The 22,784-nt window shown below is 45.4% G+C and overlaps 1 protein-coding gene and 1 long non-coding RNA gene across 2 annotated transcripts in view; one reads left to right on the top strand and one right to left on the bottom strand.

Moving 5' to 3' along the window:
- Positions 1–1,007: 1,007 nt before the first annotated feature.
- The window catches only part of GNA14 (G protein subunit alpha 14), a 147,711-nt gene continuing 125,934 nt past the window's right edge, over positions 1,008–22,784 (bottom strand). The window contains exons 3-7 of the mRNA XM_070431466.1: positions 11,284–11,438; positions 8,925–9,053; positions 7,744–7,873; positions 5,463–5,616; positions 1,008–4,650 (exon numbers count right to left, since the gene is read on the bottom strand). Of these exons, the coding sequence (XP_070287567.1) occupies positions 4,460–4,650; positions 5,463–5,616; positions 7,744–7,873; positions 8,925–9,053; positions 11,284–11,438 (759 nt within the window). The 3' untranslated portion in view covers positions 1,008–4,459. The remainder of the gene's footprint in view (positions 4,651–5,462; positions 5,617–7,743; positions 7,874–8,924; positions 9,054–11,283; positions 11,439–22,784) is intronic.
- LOC139021171 (uncharacterized) lies at positions 4,720–16,951 on the top strand. The gene is made up of 4 exons (XR_011473407.1): positions 4,720–6,075; positions 7,718–8,076; positions 8,945–11,152; positions 16,550–16,951. It is a non-coding gene; the product is annotated as an uncharacterized lncRNA (long non-coding RNA).

Genomic DNA, 22,784 nt, shown 5'->3' with positions numbered 1-22,784 from the left:
TGCAAAAGTGTTGCTTCTTCAGGGAGATTCATGGAAAGGACTCTGAAAAGTACAGGTTTCTGATAACTTTCAAATCATACCACTGAACTGGGTAAGAATTAACCAAGAAAATTCTAAGGAAAAAGTGGATTCATAAAACTTCTCATAAAATATCAAGATCAACACGAATTTATTATCTAGGACTGAATGGAAGAATAAGGATGACTATAATTTTTATAACTTTTTAAATGTTTTGTTTTTCCAGATTTAAGGAAACTTTCCTTTTCTCCTAAACTATCTATGACTTACAGCAATTTGGTAAGTACACCTTTGTGAACAAGATGAAACAATTACTCATTTCCCTACCTGATTCCCCCAGAATTTGGAAATTCTGAGTATGTATTCTTGTTTTCATGAACACATAGATTTTTTTTGCGCAAGTTCAACAAGAATCTGTTCTCCCTGTAAAAGGACACAATTGGAAACATTGTTTTTAGTACCAAGACTTTGACTAGAACTTCACATTTGAAAATGTGCAAAGAATCATGCATGACCAGGCAGTTTTGAGGAGTTTCAATAAAGCCCGTTGGAAAAGCTTCCTGGCATCTTGCTTATAGGGCTCCTGTCAGCCTTATCAGGTAAGAAAGGATGGTCACTTCCTGGCAGGTGCAGGAGCATCAGGATATATTGGGGACCTTGATAAGAGAGGAAATAACCCAGACATAGTTTAGGTTATTGCAGGTGAAGTTTGAGGCTAAGACCTTGGCTTGGCTTCCTAGCCTTTAGAGGATTTTAGAAAGTCCTATCTGAGATTCCTTATGAAAAGTTCCAGCAAAGCAGATTTATTTTTTTAATTTATTGGTTAAGGTATTACAAATGTGTCCTCATTTCCCATTAACCCCCAACCTCCCCGTCCCCCCCACCCCACTCATGCTCTCATCCCCCTGTTGTCCGTGTCCATTGGTTTGGCTTATATGCATGCATACAAGTCCTTTGGTTGATCTCTCCCCCTTACCCCCTTCCTCCCCCACTTCCCCTCTGGGAATTGATAGTCTGATCACTGTTTCTCTGTCTTTGGATCTGTCCCTGTTCATCAGTCTATGTTGTTCTCTTTATTCCACAAATGAGTGAGATCATGTGGTATTTATCTTTCTCTGACTGGCTTATTTCACTTAGCATAATGCTCTCCAGTTCCATCCATGCTGTTGCAAATGGCAATAATTCCTTCTTTTTTTACCACAGCGTAGTATTCCATTGTGTAGATGTACCACAGTTTTTTAATCCACTCATCTGCTGATGGACACTTAGGCTGTTTCCAAATCTTAGCTATGGTGAATTGTGCTGCTATGAACATAGGGGTGCATATATCCTTTCTGATTGGTGTTTCTGGCTTCTTGGAAGTGGAATCCTAGAAGTGGAATCACTGGGTTAAGTGGAAGTTCCATTTTTAGTGTTTTGAGGAAACTCCATACTGTTCTCCACAGTGGCTGCACCAGTCTGCATTCCCATCAGCAGTGCACAAGTGTCCCTTTTTCTCCACATCCTCTCCAACAGTTGTTGTTTGTTGATTTGTTGATGATAGCCATTCTGACAGGTGTGAGATGATACCACATTGTCGTTTTGATTTGCATCTCTCGTATAATTAGTGACTTTGAGCATGTTTTCATATGTCTTTTGGCCTTCTGTATGTCCTCTTTCAAAAAGTGTCTATTTAGGTCCATTGCCCATTTTTTGATTGGATTGTTTATCTTCCTTTTGTGAAGTTGCATGAGTTCCCTGTAAATGTTGGAGATTAAACCCTTATCGGTGATATCATTGGCAAATATGTTCTCCTATGCAGTGGGCTTTCTTGTTGTTTTGTTGATGGTTTCCTTTGCTGTGCAAAAGCTTTTTATTTTGATGTAGTCCCATTTGTTTCTCTTTAGTTTCCATTGCCCTAGGAGCAGTATCAGAGAAGAAATTCCTTCGGCATATGTTTGCGATTTCGTTGCCTGTGGATTCTCTAGTATTTTTATGGTTTACCATCTTACTTTTAAGTCCTTTATCCATTTTGAGTTTATTTTTGTGTATGGTGTGAGTTGGTGGTCTAGTTTCATCTTTTTGCATGTATCCAAAGCAGATTTTTAAATGCCTATATCTGGTCAATCACTATTCTTGCTGCACCTATGTAAACCATCAAACCAAGTTTATTGAGGCTAGATTTATTTTGCAAACAAATTAGTATACTGTAATTATCTTTGGTAAACTTGGGGATAATGATTATGGGGAGAAAAATGATGCTTCAGTAGAAACTATAACGCATCTTGGAATGTCTGATTCTAGTCCTGCTAACTGTCTGAGGTTTCGTTTTCTACCTGTAAACTGGGCTGGATCCTGAGTTCTAGTTTCCTCAGGTAATCTGGCTACAACTCTACAAATTAGCATTTCCAATTTTTCCCCCCACTCTATTGACTTAGAATTGCTAAGAACAAATTTTATGAAATTCCTAGAAATCTGATATGCCAATGACTCCTGTTTGGACACTCCCTGTGCCTGTTGTGTGGGCCACTCAGAAAGTTGACAGAACACCAGGTGGCATCAGAGACATTCAAACTGTAAAAGATGCTTCATCTAGAGACCTTCTGACTGGCTCAGAATGAGTTTATAATTGCTCCAACTATTACCCTTTGTTTCCACAGAAACACGTTTTATTAACCATTTGAGTCCCAGGGGGTATTGAAAAAACACTGTCGAAGAATCCCAAACAGCGCGACCGCGCTTTCTCTAAATGAGTACGAAAAGACCCAAACAGCGTGATAGCGCTTGTTTTATTTTATGTCGAGAAATACCAAGCAGCGCAATTGCGCTGCTTGGGACTCAAACGGATATTAATTAAATATCTTGAGTGCTCCCACCCTATAGGCCTCACTTTGGGAGCCCACCTGCAACACTGCCTCCTGAAATGAGATACAGCCATTTAACTGAACTGACCTCTTCTCAAGATTAAGAGACCCATCCAAGGACACAACCCAGCTGTCTATCAGCTCAGCCTCTGGACTGTGGGTTTCCTGTGAAGGTTCAGAGGTAAGACTGCAGGGGAGCAGAGTGCACCACCCAGAATATGCCGCTTTTGCATAAGGGTTTTTTTTTTGAGCTGATTATTTTTAAGAAATAGGAGACATAGGAAAACTCTGGAATGTAGAAGTAGGGACCCTTTCGTAGAGGAAATTGACATTTGTAAGAGAAATCTCCATGTGTAAGGGTGTTTCCCTCTCCATACCTGGAAGAGAACGACTCTACAATAGATAAAACTCATAGAAGGCACCAACTTAAATCTGCAAATCAACCCTACCCTGTTTACTGTGCTTTTCATGGTAACAGGTCTTTCCCACCCCCCAACATTAAGGTGACGGCCTGGGCCACTTTCAGGGAGTGACTCAGTTTCCCTGGGTGTCTCCCATGGTTACAGGAGGCAGGCATGTATTAATCTTTTCTCCTGCTAATCTCTCTCCTATTATAGGAACAGGTCCCAGCCCAAAAGCAAGAAGGTAGGGGCAAAATTACGTTTCCTCGCCCACAAGGACATGTAGTAAGTTTCTGAGTAGTTAACTGTTAGGTGACAGCATTTTTCTTTTTAGGAGCAGAACCATGAGCTCAAAGAAACACAACGTACAACGCTAATGGCAGAATGGTGTATTCTTAGCCTCCTCAGAAAGGCACGGCCCACGTGGTGCAGACAGCACATCTGTGATGGCCATCAGACCTCTGGTAGGGTTACATTACATTTGTTAAACAGTTGGGGCTTTTAGCCATTTCATAAGTTTATAAGGCCTGGTCACATACACTTTTCACCAGGATAACATAGGTGCTATGTGGAGCCCATTTACCTTATGTCAGCTTTGGCTTCATGGTGATCCAAATGTGGAAAACCAAATTAGATACCAACATATCATTAATTTGACTTAAAAAGTTAGCACAAAAAAATAACCGTTTTAAAAAATCTTTGGTGGCATGTTAAAAGCATCACACTTTTCAGCATAAAGAGAGAAAAACAATTTAAAATGCTCTCAAAATGACAAGCTATAATAAAGCTTAAAACTTATTTTTTAAAACAAAGTTACACAAATTAATTCTAGTGGTCTCAAGGCATGATCTCTAAATTAACAAACACACTTAAATTTATTTCTTTATAAAAACAGTAAATTATGATGGCTTTTTAAAAAATTCTATAAAACCTCAAATTCAATCACTACACAAAATCTTAAGCCGAAAGTCAAGAAAAGAAATATAAAAACAATTTTGAAATCAAGACTTTGAAAAAGTTTTGCTAAATTCAAATGTCTTACAAGCTCCGTGGCCCATCTCTGTCCCTGTGGCCTGCAGGGCGGACTTGGTGCGGTACTGCCCAGGGAGCTGGGATGGCGCATGACAGAAGCTCTCAGAAGGAAAGCGAGGGGCTAGTGAATCCCGTCTCTGGTTGGTGAGGTGTGGGCAGCAGCGTTTAGACGAGGTTGAACTCCCTCAGGTTCAGCTGGAGGATGGTGTCCTTGACGGCAGCAAAGACAAAGCGGATGTTCTCCGTGTCCGTGGCGCACGTGAAGTGGGAGTAGATGACCTTCTCCTTGTCCGGGTTCTGGTCCTGATAGAGCTTCAGGATAAAGTCTCTGGCGGCTTTGACGTCTTGCTTCGGTCCTGGTTCCGAGCACAGTTAGAGGGATAAAGAAGAAAGATGCCACTCACCACCAGGTACTCCCCCAAATTAATTTCAGTGTCCTCTTGTTCTTATTTGGGATCTTTCCTTAAGCTATCTTAGTTCTAGGAAATAGTTTCCCTGGTACCTAAAACTTCTATTTGAGGCAATGTGTTGAAGCACAGGGTCCCAATTTAGCTTTCTGACTTGGACCCCTTTTGAAGAGAGATCACTCTTACTAACTCAGCAGGCAGCAGTGAGCTAGGAGAGGGAAGAGGGAGAATATGGGAACTAACATTGTTAGGCATCCATGTCTGATTTTAAAGCTCGTGGGTGCTATACTCCATGGCCAACACAGTACAACACTGCTCCTCTAAATATCAATGTCAGACTTGGTAATATTTGAGACCTACGGTACCAAAAATCATTAGCAGTGGGTCACGAACTCCCCTGCCTTGGATGGATCATGTAGACGAGGAACCTAGTGTCCACCCTGTGTCTGCAAAGGAGCTGCCACACTTTAACCTACTCATAAGAAGTGCCAGGTGCTCTGACCAACTGGGAGTGCAATCAATGGTAAGTCAGGCACAGTCTCTGCCATCAGGAGCCGACTAGGGAGAGAGGGAGGTGCACCTGCTGGAGATGGGGTGAGGGTTGGAGGACTTGCCTGAGCTGGGTCCTGGGGAACAAACTGGATATCAAAGGGCTAGCATGTGTGGAGGTGGGAATGGCGAGGAAGTCCATTAGAGGCAGACCATCTAGTCCCTGGGAGCCATTAGAACTCTGGACTAATGTCAGCAAGATGGAGACCTACCTGTGTATTCTGGGAAATAGCTAATTAGATGAGAGTACATGATTTTCTCTTCCAGAAGATCCTTCTTGTTTAAGAACAAAATCACGGATGAGTTCAGAAACCAGGGGTAGGTGATAATGGTTTTAAATAGGGCTTTGCTCTCTTCCATGCGGTTCTAAGGGAGAGAAAGAGGCACTTAGGGTTAACTAGAAAGAAAAGCAGTACTTGGGACACATGTCACATCACTGGTTCTATCCCTCTGCCCCCTCACCCAGCTGGAGTCTGGGGGGTAACTGTCCTTGCCAAAGCTGGTGAACACCCCCATCCCACCCTCTCTAATCACGCCTCAACTCTAGCACAAATTAACATGTAAGGTATCAGAAAGGCTTTTGTGCAACGTGGAAAAGGAAGGTTCTTGCCCGGATTTGACAGAAGTTTTATGTGTCATTATTAGGACTGTTCACAACGTCAGCCCTGAGACACCCATTCTATTGGGTATGGCCTCCAGACTTTGTGTCAGAAGTCGGGGAACAAAGAGAGGAAGACTGGCTCTTCAGCAGGGCCACCACCTTTAGAAACGCCGGAGAGAAGGGGCCCAGCGCACCTGTGCACACCTCCCATGCAGTTGATACCGGTATGCTGGCAAGGGGATCGGGATCTCTAATGTATGGGTGAGGATACTTATTTACAACATTTAAATACTTTCCCAAGCCTGGATAGTAGTAGGACCTGGTGGAAATTATGCAGGATAATAAAATAGTAACTTCCTGATTTATGGAGAGCAGACAGGGCATGTACAAATCTTATTTAGATTTGTGCTCAATAGAAATACTTGGGAGGGATGTGCCATAAGTTTCTGTTTTCCCACGACTCTCAGAAACATGGGTTCATAGTCCTGTTCAATATATTTTGAGGGATTAAGATATGGAATTTATTGCCAGACAGGAAATCCCTCTTCCTTTTAAAGCTTCTTTAAAATTTATTATGATCTTATCAATAATAACCCCTAAGAAACTACAACATATGAAAACAGTGATGCCTATACAGCACAATGAGAGGATGCAATTCATATCTACAACCAGAGGGAAGAGTCTAGAGTGGCAACCACTTTGTTTTTCTCCAAATACCTGTGTTTTTTAAGAGAGGAGAAAATGTTCAGTTTTTTTAGCACGTCAGGCTGAAGTTCTTGTCCACCTGACTAATCTTTTGCGTTTCTTGAGACAAATTTGGAGCTAATTTTTCATATTGATAACTCGCGGGCTTTCCTTTTAAAAAACTTTTTCCACTGAAGAGCTAAGTGGCAGCCAAAGCTTCTATTCTTGTTTGCACAATGACACTAGTAAATGGGTTGATCGTCCACTAATTAGCTAATGTAACTGTGCTCCTTAGAGAAAATTCTGCTCTCAAGAAACAAGATATTATTTGTTCATGGTTATTACCTAATCCTGGATAGAGCTCTTGACTGATTTACTTTCATGCCCTAGAAGCAAGAGGCATTTTTCAACAGGGTCAAGAGGTAGGAGGGAAGATGACGGGAGGATGAGGGTATCCTGCAGAAACTGCCCCATCCTCACAGAGAAGTGCCTGTGGTGGTCAGTGTCACTGGCCAGGCAGCGTAGTGGACCCCATAGAGGGCACTGAACATCTGGCGGGGTGGGTCAGTCCCAGCTGCCCAAGCTCATGCCTTCCAGGAGGGCCCCAAACAGCCAGCCCAGCTGGGGACTATGGAAGGCCCTGCAGGTGGAGATGCCTATTCTCAGGTAAAGTTTGCTAGAAGTAGCATTGATCAACTCTGACTGCACATGGGCATGCCTAGGGGACTTGGAAAAGATACCTCAACCCCAACCCAGCAATAGGAACCTCTGCGGTGGGGTCCAAAGGATGGTACTTTTTCAAAACTCCCCAAGGGCTTTCAGTGTGCAGCCAGGGCTGAGAGGCTCCACCGCTGGAGCACATTTGATTAGATGCCACGCTCAGGCCGCACACTCCATCCACCAGGCTTCTCTGTCAGGTACCCATGGAGTTCCAGTGGCACCCAAGTGTGAGAACCAGGTTTCCAGGTCAGTGATCCTCACTTACGTGTTTATGGGCATCACCTGGAACCTTGCTAAAATGCAAATTCTGATGTATTCAGTCTACATTTCTAACAAGCATCCAGGTGACGCCCGTGCTTCTATACTTTGAGTAGCAAGACAATTTAACATCAGGCATAGAGTCTAATGGCAGAGCCAGCTGGCTTTTTGCAAACTACAAAAATAGGTCTCTGTCTTCCACAGCTCCCCACACTCCCCACCTGGCATACCTCATTGTCACACTCAGCCAGGACCTGGTCGTATTCACTCAGCGCAACCAAGAATATGATGGAGGTGACGCTCTCAAAGCAGTGGATCCACTTCCGCCTTTCAGATCGCTGGCCACCCACATCCACCATCCTGTCCAACAGAAACACAGGTCTCAAAGGCTGGGTTCGTGGCTCTGGAGGAGGGTGTGCTCATTCCACCAGGGAAATCAGTACGTCTTGGCTTCCTCTGCGATCTTCAGGAGTGAAAAGGGGTCCTGAGACTGAAAGGTGTGAGCACCACTGCTTTCGACAATGAGGAACCACCAGGCGTTTCCCAGCAGAGGAGGACGGAGTGTAAGTGACGTTACTGAGAGCAGGTGCAGAGGTCACTCAGGTTCAGAAGCTGCAATTGTCCAGGTGGAAAGCACAGGCCTCCCCTGGGCATTGCTCTACCCACTGGAGGGCCAGGCACCAGCCACCAAACGGGCAGAACGACAGCCAGTCTTCCAGGTCACTCAGCTTCCTCCAGGCCTTTGCTCCTTCCTGTTTTCATGCCTCTGATTTATCCACAAATCCTTTCTCCATTAGGTGGATGCTGCCCCTTCTTCCCTGTAAAGATGTGTAAGTGCCCTCTGTCGCACATGGGAAAGATTGCAGGGCCTTGTAGCCATAGGATCGATCCCAAGCTTGAATGCTACATCTTGGGGTCAGGCAGGCCTCTGCTCCGTAGATGTATTCTCTTTGGCCAATGTAGTGTTTTGAAGAGCTTTTGAGTTAACATTTAAAATACGGGCTGTTTCACTTAGAACATTTGTTATCTAATTAGAGGATCTGGTCACAGTGAGCCTGCATTTTGTCCCCCAGCGGCTGGCGTCCCTGTGCGGCAGCCATCCCTTCAGACAGGGCCCCTCGCCCTCCGGAAGTGCATGCTCTCTTATAGACGTGCAAAGGCCTGCCTGACCCCTGACATCTTTCCCAAATGGGACAGAGGGCATTTACACATCTTTACAGGGAAGAAGGGGCAGCATCCAGGGTGAAGAGAAAGGTGGGTTCCTCCCTATTCTAGCACTTGACACCGACCACAATTCTAAAAACCCTGTGATGGAGAGGGCCCATTGCCCTGAAAGATAAGAACCCTTTGGGGGACTTCCAAACCTGCACAGACAAATTCTTAATGGACTGTACCAGGGGGACATTCTTACCGAAAGATGATGTTTTCCAGGTCAAATGGATACTCGATGATGCCAGTTGTGGGCACGCGAACACGAAGCACATCTTGCTGCGTCGGCACATATGACGGCAAGGCGATCCGGTCAATATCAGTCAGGTAACTGCAATATCAGAAAACAAGTTGCTGAGACTCATTTTACAGAATGGAGAAGTGTTCATCCCACTCCAGGAAGTCACCCCAGCTCAGAGCCACCCCCACTCAGATTCCTGGGGTCCATCAATGACTCTGAGAGCCAGCCCTCCTGCAATTGTTTCAGAAGGAATGTGGATCAGGATCCCATATGAGCCTTCGGGAAACCTGTGGATCACTTCCGACTGGTTCTAGCCCATCATGGCCAGAGGAAGAGGAACAGTAGAGTCTAACCCCCTGCCTTCCAAAGGCCCTTCCCCTCCCACACTCATCCTCAGCCAAGGACATTGGCTGAGGATGCTGCTCTCCGGCACTTTGCTGAGTGAACTGGAGTTTTTAAGAAAACACAAGCATAAAACAGGCCAACAGGAAGTTCGAAATAACAATGAGAAAGGTTTTCCTGTTACATGGGGAAATTAAACATCTAAAATAAACCAAAATTTGTCTTGGGTTATTTTTGCCATATATGAAATCCCTGAGCTTACAGTTATCATTTTTCTGAGGTAAAATAAGAGGGCACTTAAAAATGCCTTTTTTAAGGCTTAAAAAATTTTTTTTTAGTAAAACAACTAACTCAGGCCCTGGTCAATGACAGAGTTGATTCCGAGCCCAGCAGCCTACTGCAAACTACCCTGTGTCCCAATAAGTGACCCCAAGGCTAATTGTCACTGACTTCCATATGTGTAGTTTTTTTACTTATACCTGTCTAGTTCCACCAGAAACAAGACAGGTGTAAGTAATGTTCCTTGACATCAGAGAGCACTGGTTGTACCTGCCACCCTCACCAAAGTGCCTGGTCCGTGGCAGGCACACCTCACATTTTGTGCAGTGAATACCTGTCCAAATAATCAGACGTGACCAGCAGAGCAGATGACAACCACTGACCTGGACTAAGAAAATGCAGTTGTCTCTAGTCTCCCCAGTTCCAAAGGCGGGGCAACTGTCTGCTGCAACTCTGTCCACCAATCTAGTCACTTTCAATGTTCTTCTCATACTTGCTGCCCCAGATTTCAGGGTTCTGTTGAATTTTATGGTGCCTCCAATGGGTCTTTTCCAAATGGATCCACATCAAGAGCCTCAGCAAGTGATGCTAGGCTCTGTCCAGGAAGATGCTGGGATGCCGTGGCTGACCAGGCTGTCCCTGGCTCCCAGCTGTCACCTGCAGTCTGCCCTCCTCTTTGGGAAACTGCCTCCCTTCCTTCTGCCTCTTTTCTGAAGTTCCAACACCTTAGCGGGACTCCTTGTATTTCCTTTCCTGCTTTGCACCTAAATGTTCCTGAGCTCAGATCAACTGTGCGAACTTCGATTAATGGATTAAACGTTCAGCCTGGGACCAACCCCAAAGGTAAGATTCCAGCTTCCTCTCCTGCTCACTGCCTGGTCCAGGTGATGGGAGTGGATCCCCACCACCCACACCAGCTCCGAGGGCAATGACAGCACCTGAAGGGAAGGGGACGTCTTGGGAAAGGACTTCGGAGCCCTCAGAAGATGGAAGGTGATATGGTCCGAGGGGCAAAGAGCTGAGCTGCAGGAATTGTCTCTTGAAGAAGGACTGAGATTCAGATTTTCCAGTGATTTGTCTGGCTGAGGCACTGCCTCAGGAAATTCTTAAAAAATTAAATTCTGGTCATCTCCCTGGGACCCTTTGCATACAGGCCCATCTAATTTTTTTACTCTAAAGATAACATTTAAAACTTGAGCTTTATGGATAAAAAAAAAAAATTGTGTCTAGGTCTTTGCAAGTTGTTAATAAACCAAGAGCTCCCAGATTGAACTTCCTCCCTGGGTCTTGCCCACTAGAGGGCAGCACATGACCAGCCATTGCCGGCCTATAGCATTGAGATCTAAACTCTGATTTTTAGATTTTAGGATAATTGGACCTTGAGTCTACTGATCAGGAAATCCGAAGGCAAAGAGGTGTGGAGAGGAGGAAAGTAGAAGCCAGAAGCAGATGCAGTCCTCCTCTAAGATCATTTCAGCACCCCAAATGAGATCAGTTCCACCAAGGGAACACCACATCTGCTTTCGCCTCATTGAAAAGGACAGAGGCTCGGGACATGGCTGGGACAGGTGGGTATGGGCAAGGAGAGAAATCTGGGATCCACGGGGAGACTGCCGGTTTTAGGTGGGAAGCTTCTGTGAGGTACATGCAGCATGCTTGCCTGAGAGCGCGGGGCAGCCTACTGAGGCTCTGTACTCACTATTTGGCAGAGTCTGAGAGCTGGTACTCCCTCCTCCTGTCGTAACACTCCTGGATTCCTGGGTCCAGCCAGAGCTGCTTGATGGCCTGCACCTGGTCCTCGGAGAGCGCAGAGACCCTGTCTACTTCCACTTCTCTGATTAGCTGGGCATTTTCCTACTCGAGGGAAAGAGACCTTTTATTAAGCAAAGGAAAGGAAGCCAACCCACTGGGCACAAGACTTGCCCTGCTTTGTGGATCAGGGACATCTCCCTAGGTGCTAGGGCCGGGTAGGTGCCCTCTGCGGGGCCCTCTCGTTGCCATGCCGCTCAGCCGCACAGTGAGGGGAGCTGATGTGCCTGCCTCACTCAGTGGAGGGAGCCACACACCCAACACCTTTGGCTTTCAGTCCCAGCCGTACTTGGAGGGCAGTTATACCAGTTCCGTATAGAGAAACACTGACCAACTGAGCATCATGGGACTAACAACTTGACTGTCTCTTTAGCATGCTACTTATTTGAATATCTGCACAGCCAATTTAAAAATAACCATTGTCATTGTTGGTGGTGTACCAAGGGTGGGGTAGAAGAAATGGGTGGAAGCAACAAAAGAGCGTATTCTTTTGAGAACTGAAAAATAATAACACCAACTTATCATCAATCTACTCTCTTTTTCCTCCTCTTTAAACAGTTTTTTAATTGACCTTATTTTTCAGAGCAGTTTTAGGTTTATAGCAAAACTAGGTGGAAAGTAAAGAGTTCTGATGGAGTCTGCCTTTTTTTTTTAATCCTCATCCAAAGATGTTTTTATTGATTTTAGGGGGGCGGGGATAGAGAAATATCGATTGGTTGCCTCCTATACATGCCCCAACCAGGGATCGAACCCAAGACCTAGGTATGTGCCCTGACTGGGAATCAAACCTGCAACCTTTTGGTGTATGGGGTGATGCTCCAACCGACTGAACCACGTCACCAGGGCAAGTCTGCTTTTTATTATCATGTGTCACTGGGAGAAGCACTCAGACAAAAACCCCCACCCAGGCCACTGATTGCTATACTGTTATTATGTATATAATTACCATCATTATTAAAGAGTCATTGCTCTAATGCTATTGCCCTATTATTTCAGTAATTCATTATTACCGCAATTATTACTATTACAGAAGTTACCATGTATTGCCCACTTACCATGTGCCAAGGGTTCTACGTACATTATCTCATTTAACCAATGGAAGGCTAGCACAAGACCAGAAATCTTTTCAAATTTCAGCAAATGAAAATGATAAGACAGTTGGCCTGCCCTCACATGTCCACGTGCTGGTCCCGGAAACTCAGCATCCCATCCTTGGCTGCAGGTTGCAGCAGACCAGAGAATTCTGCTGAGAGAGACGGGAGCCGGCCCCTTCTTCACTCTCCCATCCTGCCGAGTCTCCCAGCAATTACATCACGTAGAGCTGGCTATTCACTGGCAGCTGTGAGTCAGCAGAGCATCTGTTTGGCAGCTGTGATCTCCTGGAGTATATATGGTACCCCCGGAAAGGGTGCTCTTGTCTTGCATTGCTCATTCTCATTACTAGTCCAACGGGAAGCCAGAGAACAGGGAGCTCTAGAGTCACCTGCTCAGGCACGACCGAGGCTGTGATGAAATCAACGTAACTACACCACATCCATCACAGGAGCGGGAATAACTCTCGGCTCGACTGCGGGATGCTCGGGCAGGCAGGGTCTCCAACAAGGTCACAGCAGGATGGCGCAGTGGGACGTGCCGGGTGGGGAATCAGGACCCTGGGTTCTAAGTTGTGCAGTTGGACCTTTAAGGACCCCAACAAGTCATATGCCTCAGTGTCCTAGTCTGTAAAAGGAGCCAATAATTTTCAGGGGAACCTGATTTATAAAATATCACCCAAACGTAAGTAGAATTAACCTTAGTATTACAGCAGATGCCTAATAAATATTTCTTGTGTGCCAAACAGATCACATTGATAGCCCTGAAACCACTACTTCTAACTCCACCTACTGGCACATTTGGCATCATCTGCCCTGTTCTCAGCCAGAGAGAATGACAAATGGAGAACCTGGGCAGCGTTTATATGGAGCAGAGGGCTGTCTCCTACTTCCTCCCACCGCTCTCCACCTCCCTCTTCCCAAAAGGACCAGGTGGTCTCTTCTAACCCTCTAAAGGTCCAGTGTCTGTGCTTAGCTCTGCCCTCTAAATTTAAAGTGTCTGTTTTCTTCTCTCTCTTCATGACCAGTCAGGAGATGCCACGAGGGCAGAGTCAAAGTGCGATTGATCCTTATCTCCCTGAACCTAGGACAGTGTCTGACAAAGGACAGGTGCCCTCTATTGATGTAGGTGTCCAATAAGCATTTGTGGCGTTCATAAAAATATATCCAACAGACAAAATCACAAGGTAACAATAGCAGAAGGATGCTAGGGCAGGACGGAAGCCTCTGCCGGTCACAGTTGGGAGCTGGGGGACAGGGAGTCAGAGGGCAGGAAAGTCTCAGAGGAGGAAATGCTCTTGGCCAATGTCTCTCACTCTGTTAACTGCTAAGAGGCAGCACTGTGAGAATCATCAGGGATGTTACAAATACATCTACCTCTTCTCACACAATGTAGGATTGTGAAGTGTAAGTGTAAGCAACATTCGTCTCTTTTAGAAACAAACTTCAGTCACTCAGGAAGCCTGGCTAATGGAGGGGCAGAAAACCCCTAGCACACCAGACTGCATATGTCGCATGAGTGATAAATCGCCTTTTATTGTGTTGAGTAAACTGAACTTCAGGGGCAGCTTATTACTGCAGCATAACCTACTCTATGCTGACTGACACATGTTGCAGTGGATAAACCCGGCATCTAGCTCTTCAGTAGAGAGAAAAAGTGCATCACAGTGACATATCAAAGAGGAACGCAGGCTTCCACAGAGGCTGCTGCAGGACGGAATCTGGGAAAAGACCTAGACCTGAGCTTTCAGGTAACCAGGGAGCTCAGCCAGGAGAAGAAAACATTCTGTCTGTTCTGCTAAGTGACAGGACTTTAGGGGAAATCTGGCCGGAAGGAAGAGGAGAACTCAGTGTCCTTAGAAACCCAACAATTGGACTTGGGTTTGGAACAGACTGAACTCAGAGGGCCCAGAAGTATTCCAAGTTTGGAGATCTCCTCCTGGTTAGCTCTGCCACCTGTCAAGATAATTTTTTAAAAACTTCTGATTTTGAAATAATTTGACTTGCAAAAAATGTGGGGGAAATGGTACAAGAGTTGCTCTATGACCTATGCCTTTCAAGATTGCCCAAATAATGGTTTACTACCTTGCTTTACCATTCACCCCCTCTCCCTCCAAGTGTGTGTGCACACACACGTGCACACATACACTTTTTCCCTTGGAATATATGAGGGGAAGTTGCAGACATAATGCCTCTTTAAAGACTTCAATGGTGTTTTTCTACAAAAACAAGATTTGCTTGTATAACCACAGTCTAATGATAAAAATCAGGAAATTAACATAGATTGTATAGATACAATACTGTAACCTAACCTTTAGAGCTTATTCAAAATTTTTCCACTGTCCCATTAATGTTATTTCTCTGCTCAGCCTAGGGTCACAGTGCATTTAGTTGTCTCTTTAGTTTCCACTGACCTGGAAGGTTCGACAGTCAAAGAGGTCATTTTCGCCACTCTGACCAAGAGGCTTTTCAGAGCTAGATTTTATCCAGTATAGAAATATACACCGTATGATTATGGCAAAAAAAAAAAAAAAAGATAAATAAGTAAGTAAATAGAATAAGAATGGCCTGACCCGGAATGTTATTTAAGCATAGGTCATCATGAGGATGATGGACAGAGAGAGATGGCCATAGCCCAGACTCTTAGAATGTTCCAGGGGTAACTACCATGAAGGGAAGAGATGAACAAGGAAAAGAGTGGCCTGTTCTTTAAATAAATTGTATTGAAATAGGAGAAGAATGTCTTTTTACAACAGGCCCTCGAATAATGCCGTTTCATTAAACATATTATTGTAATGTTGGTGAGATGCCATAGGAAGGAACTCTGGTTTATATCAATTAGCTGGTGGAAGCCCTGGTTTTATAAAGTGTACTTTCACTTAAAGTTGCAGAGCCTAGCTACAACGTTAAGTGAGGACTGACCATACACTGTTAACAATGTCTGTGGTTACAAAGCATGGGGTTGTGCGCATATTCCCTCTGGCTTGGCTAGAGAGTTCCCCAGACAGGAACATGGGCATTTTGATGGGCCTGTTCTAACTTGACAAGGCACCCCCCTTAAAAAGCAGGGCCCCTTAGAAATTTGGGAACAGTGTGTGCCATTTAAGACTGGGAAGACAGGGAGAAGAGTTGAAGAGGATCAGGTTTAGGGAAGTGTGACTGGGGCAGGGGACATGCTGAATCTGCGGCCACCAACATCTAAGTGGAGATAGGTGTCCAGGACATGGGTGGGTAAAATGGTCTGTAATTCATGGGGAAGTCCTAGGCTAGAGGAGCACATTAAACTGAAATCGGAAAACAGTGTGGAGGGTCCTCAAAAAACTAAACATGGAACTGCCATTTGACCCAGCCATCCCACTTCTAGGAATATATCCTAAGAAACCCAAACACCAATCAGAAAGAATGTATGCACTCCTATGTTCGTAGCAGCACAATTTACAATAGCTAAGATCTGGAAGCAGCCCAAGTGCCCATCAGCAGACGAGTGGATAAAAAGGCTCTGGTACATTTACAACATGGAACACTCTGCGGCTGTGACAAAGAAGGATCTCTTACCCTTTGAGACAACATAGAGGGACCTAGAGACTATTATGCTAAGCAAAATAAGCCAGTCAGAGAAAGACAAGTATCATATAATCTCACTCATATGTAGAATCTAATGAACAAAATAAACTGATAAAAAAAAATCCAGAAACATGGAAGCATAGAACACACTATTGAATCTCAGAGGGAAGGTGGGGGGTGTGGATGGGTGGGAAGAGATCAACCAAAGAACTTGTATGTATGTATGAATGACACACAAAAGGGTGGTAAGGGCCCGGGGAGGGGTGGAAGTAGGGGGAGAGAGTCCATGTGGAAGAAAAAGGGGACATCTGTAATACATTCAACAAAGTTAAATTAAAAAAAAAAGAAATTGCCTAAAAAAAAGAAACTCATTCATTTCATTGAAAAATCACAAAGGAGTAAATATTACAAGAGCAGATTCAGCAGCTACAACAGAAACATGATAGGTTTCTCAAACTCTGAGCTCATATCTGGTTTTTCCTCTTCTCCTGTCTCAAACAGAACCACCACGTCTGCTGCTCCAAAGGAAGAACACGGAAAACAGATGTCCTACATGTGTGTTTGGCTTGGAATTCCCAGGGTGACGGTGAAAAGAGCTTGACACGAAGTGGTGCCTTGCTGGTTTCACATGTGGCCCGTGGCTGCCTGGGTGACAGCCCCAGTGCAGCCCAGAGAGCCCCTCTGGCTGGAACCCAGAGCCCAGCGGGCGGCTCAGTGCTCCACCAGATTCTCCCTGGGAAAGCACCCCCTACCTTTCCCCCACACACACCATCAGCTGTCCAGGACTGCAGGGCGAGAGCTTTCTCTCCGACTGCCTGTCTCACTGACTAGGGCAGTGATGGCGAACCTATGACACGCGAACTCATTTTTTTGGTTGATTTTTCTTTGTTAAATGGCATTTAAATATATAAAATAAACATCAAAAATATAAGTCTTTGTTTTACTATGGTTGCAAATATCAAAAAATTTCTATATGTGACATGGCACCAGAGTTAAGTTAGGGTTTTTCAAAATGCTGACATGCCGAGCTCAAAAGGTTCACCATCACTGGACTAGGGTGCGAGGGTTAGTGTGGTTCATATACAAGTTTTTAAAAAGCCACTCATCTCTGGTCTCCTCATTTCTGGTTCCCCACCCCCTGCTCCTACCTTCCCAGGTCCCAGTTTCTCAGACCTTAATTGCAGTACCACTTCCTACACACACACCTTCCAGGAGTGGGAGCACCACAACTCCTCACCCCCTTCTCCCCAGTCAAAACCCATGGTCCGCCAGGTAGGTGGGAACAGCTCTGAGCTCTTCTTAGATTTTAGTTTCTTGCCTTTATCCATATCTGAGCCCGAACTCGGTGTTGTTATTAGAGAGGATAAGTTAATAACCCCAGAATTTCAGTGCCATAACAACACACACAGGGTGTGTTACACTCCTCGGTCCAATATGAGTCAAGGGTGGGGGTGGGGAGCACTCTGCTCCACACAGTTATCCAGACACCCCCTCCCCCCATCAAGAGTCCAGCCACTTCCTGGGGCCCTGGATCCCCCGCTGGCAGGTGAGGGAGGAGCGGACGGGGCAGTGGGCTGCAATCGCAAGTTCCGAGGAAGGATGAGTGAATTATACCGAGTGGTGTTTGTAAGAGATTGTCCCCATCAAAGTACAAGGAACACACAGCACAGAACCTCAAAGGACCAGGGGCTGTTTCTGCTCCTGGGACCCGGGGTCAAGGCTCTTCTGGGTCAGCCCTAAAAATCACCAACACAACTAATTTGTCAGCCATCTCTCTCCGGCATCTTATCTCACCTCAAAACAACTGGAAGACAGCATCTCAGACTGTCATCCCCCCGCCCAAAGGTGATATCACCCCACCTCCTTTCCCTTTCTCATCCCAGTTCATCTGTAACCCCAAAGGCTCTGGACCTCACCTCATTCCATCTCGGATGGAACAAACCAATCAATACACTGACCGCAAAGGCACTCAGCCACTCTTCCACGCAATTGCATGCGGCTCTCTGCGGTAACTGGGGAGTAAGGAGACCCGCTGGGATTGGCACAGCGAGTCTCTCCTCAAGCATTTCAGAGTTGTACATTTAACCAAGCTTCCTACTTCCGGTCAAAAATCCCTATCACGCCATCAGCTGAGTCCATCTAGGAGGCGGGAACTGGGCATGGTTTCTCACAAGTCCCCGGGGCCTAAGAGGACAGGTTGTGTGCTTACTACTTGCTAGGTCACGCTGGGCCCCAGGGGGGTGGGCATAAATCATCCGTGGGGCCTGACTGAAGAGGGTGACAGTCCAGAAACACACCAGGGCACACCTGACAGCAACACTGCCCAGGACCCTCGAAATGTCCTGGTCCTGCCTGTCAAGTGACAGTCTCGCAGGCGCAGGCGTCCCCAAAGTCACCTGTTCATGGGGCAAGCGAAGCATCTGAGTTTCCTTTTAAGAGGCAACGAAGGTTATCTGCACCCCAGACCCTGGCAGGGGATTTATCAGGGACCTCTCCGCTGCCTGACTGATCAAATGTTGAAACAAAGGACTTTGATGGGTGTTTTCCCTGAAGCACACAGCCCAGCCAGGCCCCCGCCGCATTTCCCAGAGTGCTAGACTATATAGCACATGACTCAACCAAATGTAAGCAGACTGAATAAAACCATCTCTGTCCAAATAAATTTAGGATAAGGTCTGAAATAGTCCCCCAAGTATTTTTTTTTTAAACTGTAGGGCTTTGAAGGTGTGTGTGTGTGTGTGTGTGTGTGTGTGTGTAAGACATGCACCACGAGGGGCAGGGATCTTAGCCCCGTTTTTTGTCAATGAACCCCAAGGACCTAGAATGGTAGCTGGCACACAGGTACGAATAAATGAAGAAATAAATAAATGACACATGAAAATCTTTACATTTAGTCAATAAGGGTAAAATATTGTAAATCAAGATACATTAGTTCATGAAAAGGTGTAAGTGTGCAGACCAATTCTTAAACCATCCGATCACTTACAGTGAGAACACGCAGATGCGTGACAGCAAATACACTCTAGAGCTACCACAGGACTCCCTCAGTAATGCAGCATTTAGTGAGAACGCACTGGACTGAGCAAACACCGGCAGGAATAAGCCCGTTGCAACCACGACAGATAGAACAATATTAAGTAGAAACGCCCAAACAGAGCACAGAACCTTTCATATGCTCATTTGATTACGAGTTTCCAAAGAGGAGATGTAGCTTTCACTGTGTGCCAAGCTCATGCACTTCAGGGGCAGCTGGGCCCCCTTTCTCAGAAGGTCTAAGGCTCAGACCCCAGTCGATTCCATGGCAGTGAAAGTCAGAAGCTCTTTTATAATTTCTGCTAATTCCCGGGGCTTAAGCCTTCATGGGTCAGCATCCTCGTTGCACAGGCACAAAGCTCAGCCCCTCCATCCTTTGCACAGAGCATCCCACCTATCCACAATCTTGGTTTTCACAGGGGATGGTCACATGGCACAGCCTTCAACCATCTCGTCTCTACCTCCTCCGCCCTCTCTCCTGAAACTTTGGAGTTTAGGGGCTCCCAATCCTTCACTTTTTTTTTTCTCTTCACCTTTTGTTGTAACAGTGATTTGCCCTTCCCTGGTCACTTAGACAAAGGAGAGAAGTGCTCAGGTAATACCCTAAATTCACAAGCCAGTCCCATCTTTGTGGACTCCCTCTGCTCTTGGTGGTCTCGCTCCTGTGGTACAGTCAGCCTTGAGGAACTATCTTGTGGATCTTGGAAGGTCTGTTAATTCAGATGTCCGACTGTTGCCTGGCTAACTGTCAGGCCAGTCACACTTCCCTGAGACTGAACCCCGAGCAGAGTTATGTGATGACAGTGGGAGGGAGGTTCTTTTATTTTGATGGCAATGGGGCCCTCATCATTTTTCTTAGTGAGACCCCCAGGCATTTCCAGAGTCCTGTCTATTCTGAGACAGTTTCTTCAGTCTTCTCCTTGATCCCACAGCCTCCACTACAGCCTTCCCATAAACTGTCTTCTACCTGTGCTCTCCAGCTTATTTCCATTGGTTACTTTTAACACTTGGAGTGGGGGAAACGAGTTAAGTCGGCTCGCGTGAATTGCGCGTACTCCGCGGGAGCCGTCTTAACTCGGTTCATATAGATTTGCGGTGGAGTGCGGGAAACGTGTAAACTCGGGCCGATTGTAACTGCGTATTACCAAATATTTGTTTGTTTGCCGTTCACAAAGATACCTACCTGCGTATGCGAACCGTTTCATACCCATTGGGGTAATAGGTATCATAAAAATCCCTGATTTTGAGCGGGAAACCTAAATAATTGCCCGCGCCAGCTTATATTTTGGCGGGAAATTCACCCCACACCGGAGTGTTAAAACAAAACTGGCCCCTTGCCCCAGCAGTAGAGCATCTATAAACATCAGGGTTTGCAATAAAAGTTTTCCTTTTTTCGAGACACATCTATTAACATCTCCCTATATTTGTGTTATATAAAATTTAGTTTGGTAAATGCCGTAGATGTACGAGGCTTTATTTCTGAATCTGTCCAAAGGTTGTGGACTTCAGCCATATTATCTGGATTAGTTTCCTGTTGCTGCATAACAAATTGCCACAAACTCAGTAGCTTAAAATAATCTTATTATCTGACAGTTTCTGTAGGTCTGAAGACCAAGCATGGTGCACCTGAGTTATCTGCTCAGGGTCTCACAAGACTGAAATCGAGATGTTCGCTGGGCTGGCTTGTCACCTGGAGCTCAGGATCCTCTCCAAGCTCATTCAATTCTGCCAGCAACTGAATTGAAGGGCCGAGGTCCTAGTTTTCTGGTCGGCTGTCACTGAAAGTCGCTCTCAGCTCCCAGAGGCTGCCTTAGGTCCTGGACTTGTTGTGGCCCTGTCACACCTGGCAGCTACTTCTTCAAGACCAGAAAGGGTCCCCTGGCGGGTTTGGCTCAGTGGATAGAGCGCCGGCCTGCAGACTGAAGGGTCCCAGGTTCGATTCTGGCCAAAGCACATGCCTGGGTTGCAGGCTTGATCCCCAGTGGGGGGCGTGCAGGAGGCACCTGATCAATGATTCTCTCTCATCATTGGTGTTTCTGTCTATCTCTCTCTCTCCCTCTCTGAAATCAATAAAAATATATTTTTTAAAAAAGACCAGAAAGGGAATCTCCCACCTCCAGATCTTCTCCTAATGGGCTAAGTCAGGTGACCAGGACACTTAAACTGAATAGGAACTTCAATTACATCTAGAAAACCCCTTCACCTTTGCTTATGTAATCTAATTATGGGAGTGGCATCCATCATGGTCCTACCCACACTCAAGGGGAAGAGATTATGAGGCGCATGTACATTGGGGCATGAATCTTGGCGGGGGGGTGGGGGGTTTAGAACTCTGCCTACCACATGGTTTTATTAATAGTTCTGGCAAGCATAACTATCTTTTACTTACCCCTGGCTTATAATAAAAGAGTGCCTATGATACCGCATGTGGGGCAGCTGTTGGGGTTACTGTGTTATATCAGTTAGCATTTGCTAGATGACGTCCCACTTAAGAAACATATTTTTCGCAGTAAGAACCTAGAATAATTATGCTTCCTTAAGAGAGTAGTAGGTTTTGCCTTGTAGACCATAGGAATCACATAAGGAAACCCGATTCTCCTTTCACTTTAGCTAGCGGGAAGCTCAGACACAAATCTGTGGCTAGAGCTAAGTAATTCAGTAAAGTTTATGAGTGCCCATGTCCTACAATACCCATGTTCTATTCCCCCCACCCTCCACAGATTCACTCTTTTATCTTAATGGAAATAATTTCTAGCATTGAATTTTTTAAGGTATATATTCTTATAGATAGCTTCTAAAAAAATAAAGCATAAATACAAATAAACTTACACAATAACAATAGCTAGTATAAGCAGAGTCATTATTATGTGACCACCTTACATAAACGTCATCTCATTTGATCATTTACAAAGACCCTATGGAATTAGATTCTTCAAATATCCTGATTTAATAGATGAGGAAACTGAGCTTGGAGAGAAGAGGTAGTGGAAGTGGGGCATTCAAGCCCAGGTATGCCTGACACAGAGCCTGTGCAGTTAACCATCATGTGCAGCTGATGGGAAAACATTTACATTTTAAAGGGAGGAAGCAGTGGGGATAGTGGCTGGCTGTCATCATACGTGAGAACCAGAAGAATCGTTTTCTGCATAACTTGCCTGCCAACTGCTGTTTGACAACCTAAAATGAAGTTCTTTGGAATACAGCACTCAATAGTGAGGTTATTTTCTAAAGAAAGGGGCAGGGGGACCTTCAGAGGTAAATGAAGGGCTTGGAAATGTAAGCTTTTTCCATGGTGGACTGCAAACAGGGTAAGTGAACATCTGCCACTAAGCCCCAAGCATGACACGACCTATTCCATATAGAAGATGCTCAGGTACACACCATGCAACAGAGGAGAAAAAGTGTGCTTTTCTTAAAATAGAACATGAAAACCAGAGTTAGAAATGCCCATTCAGAAGGCTCGCCACTGATGCCAGCCATGCAGTCTTTAATCCTTACTCTAAAGGTATCAGTTATATACGAATCCATTCCTAAAATCAGTTCACTGTTCTTGGTGGTTTATATCAATATCAGTGTGATGTTTACAGAAAAATAAGCAACAGCAATCAGGCTTCACACTTAGGTAGGCCCATCAATAGCCATGACTGGGGACAGCCTGGCCATTTGGTTCATGCCACTCTGACTCATGGCGCCACCTAGTGAC

Source organism: Myotis yumanensis, unplaced genomic scaffold (assembly GCF_028538775.1).
Source record: "Myotis yumanensis isolate MYYU_CA2020_CCGP unplaced genomic scaffold, mMyoYum1.0.hap1 SCAF_12, whole genome shotgun sequence".
Lineage (NCBI taxonomy): Eukaryota > Metazoa > Chordata > Mammalia > Chiroptera > Vespertilionidae > Myotis > Myotis yumanensis.
The sequence above is the reverse complement of the archived record's forward strand: the minus strand, read 5'-3'. Positions and strand labels throughout refer to the sequence as shown.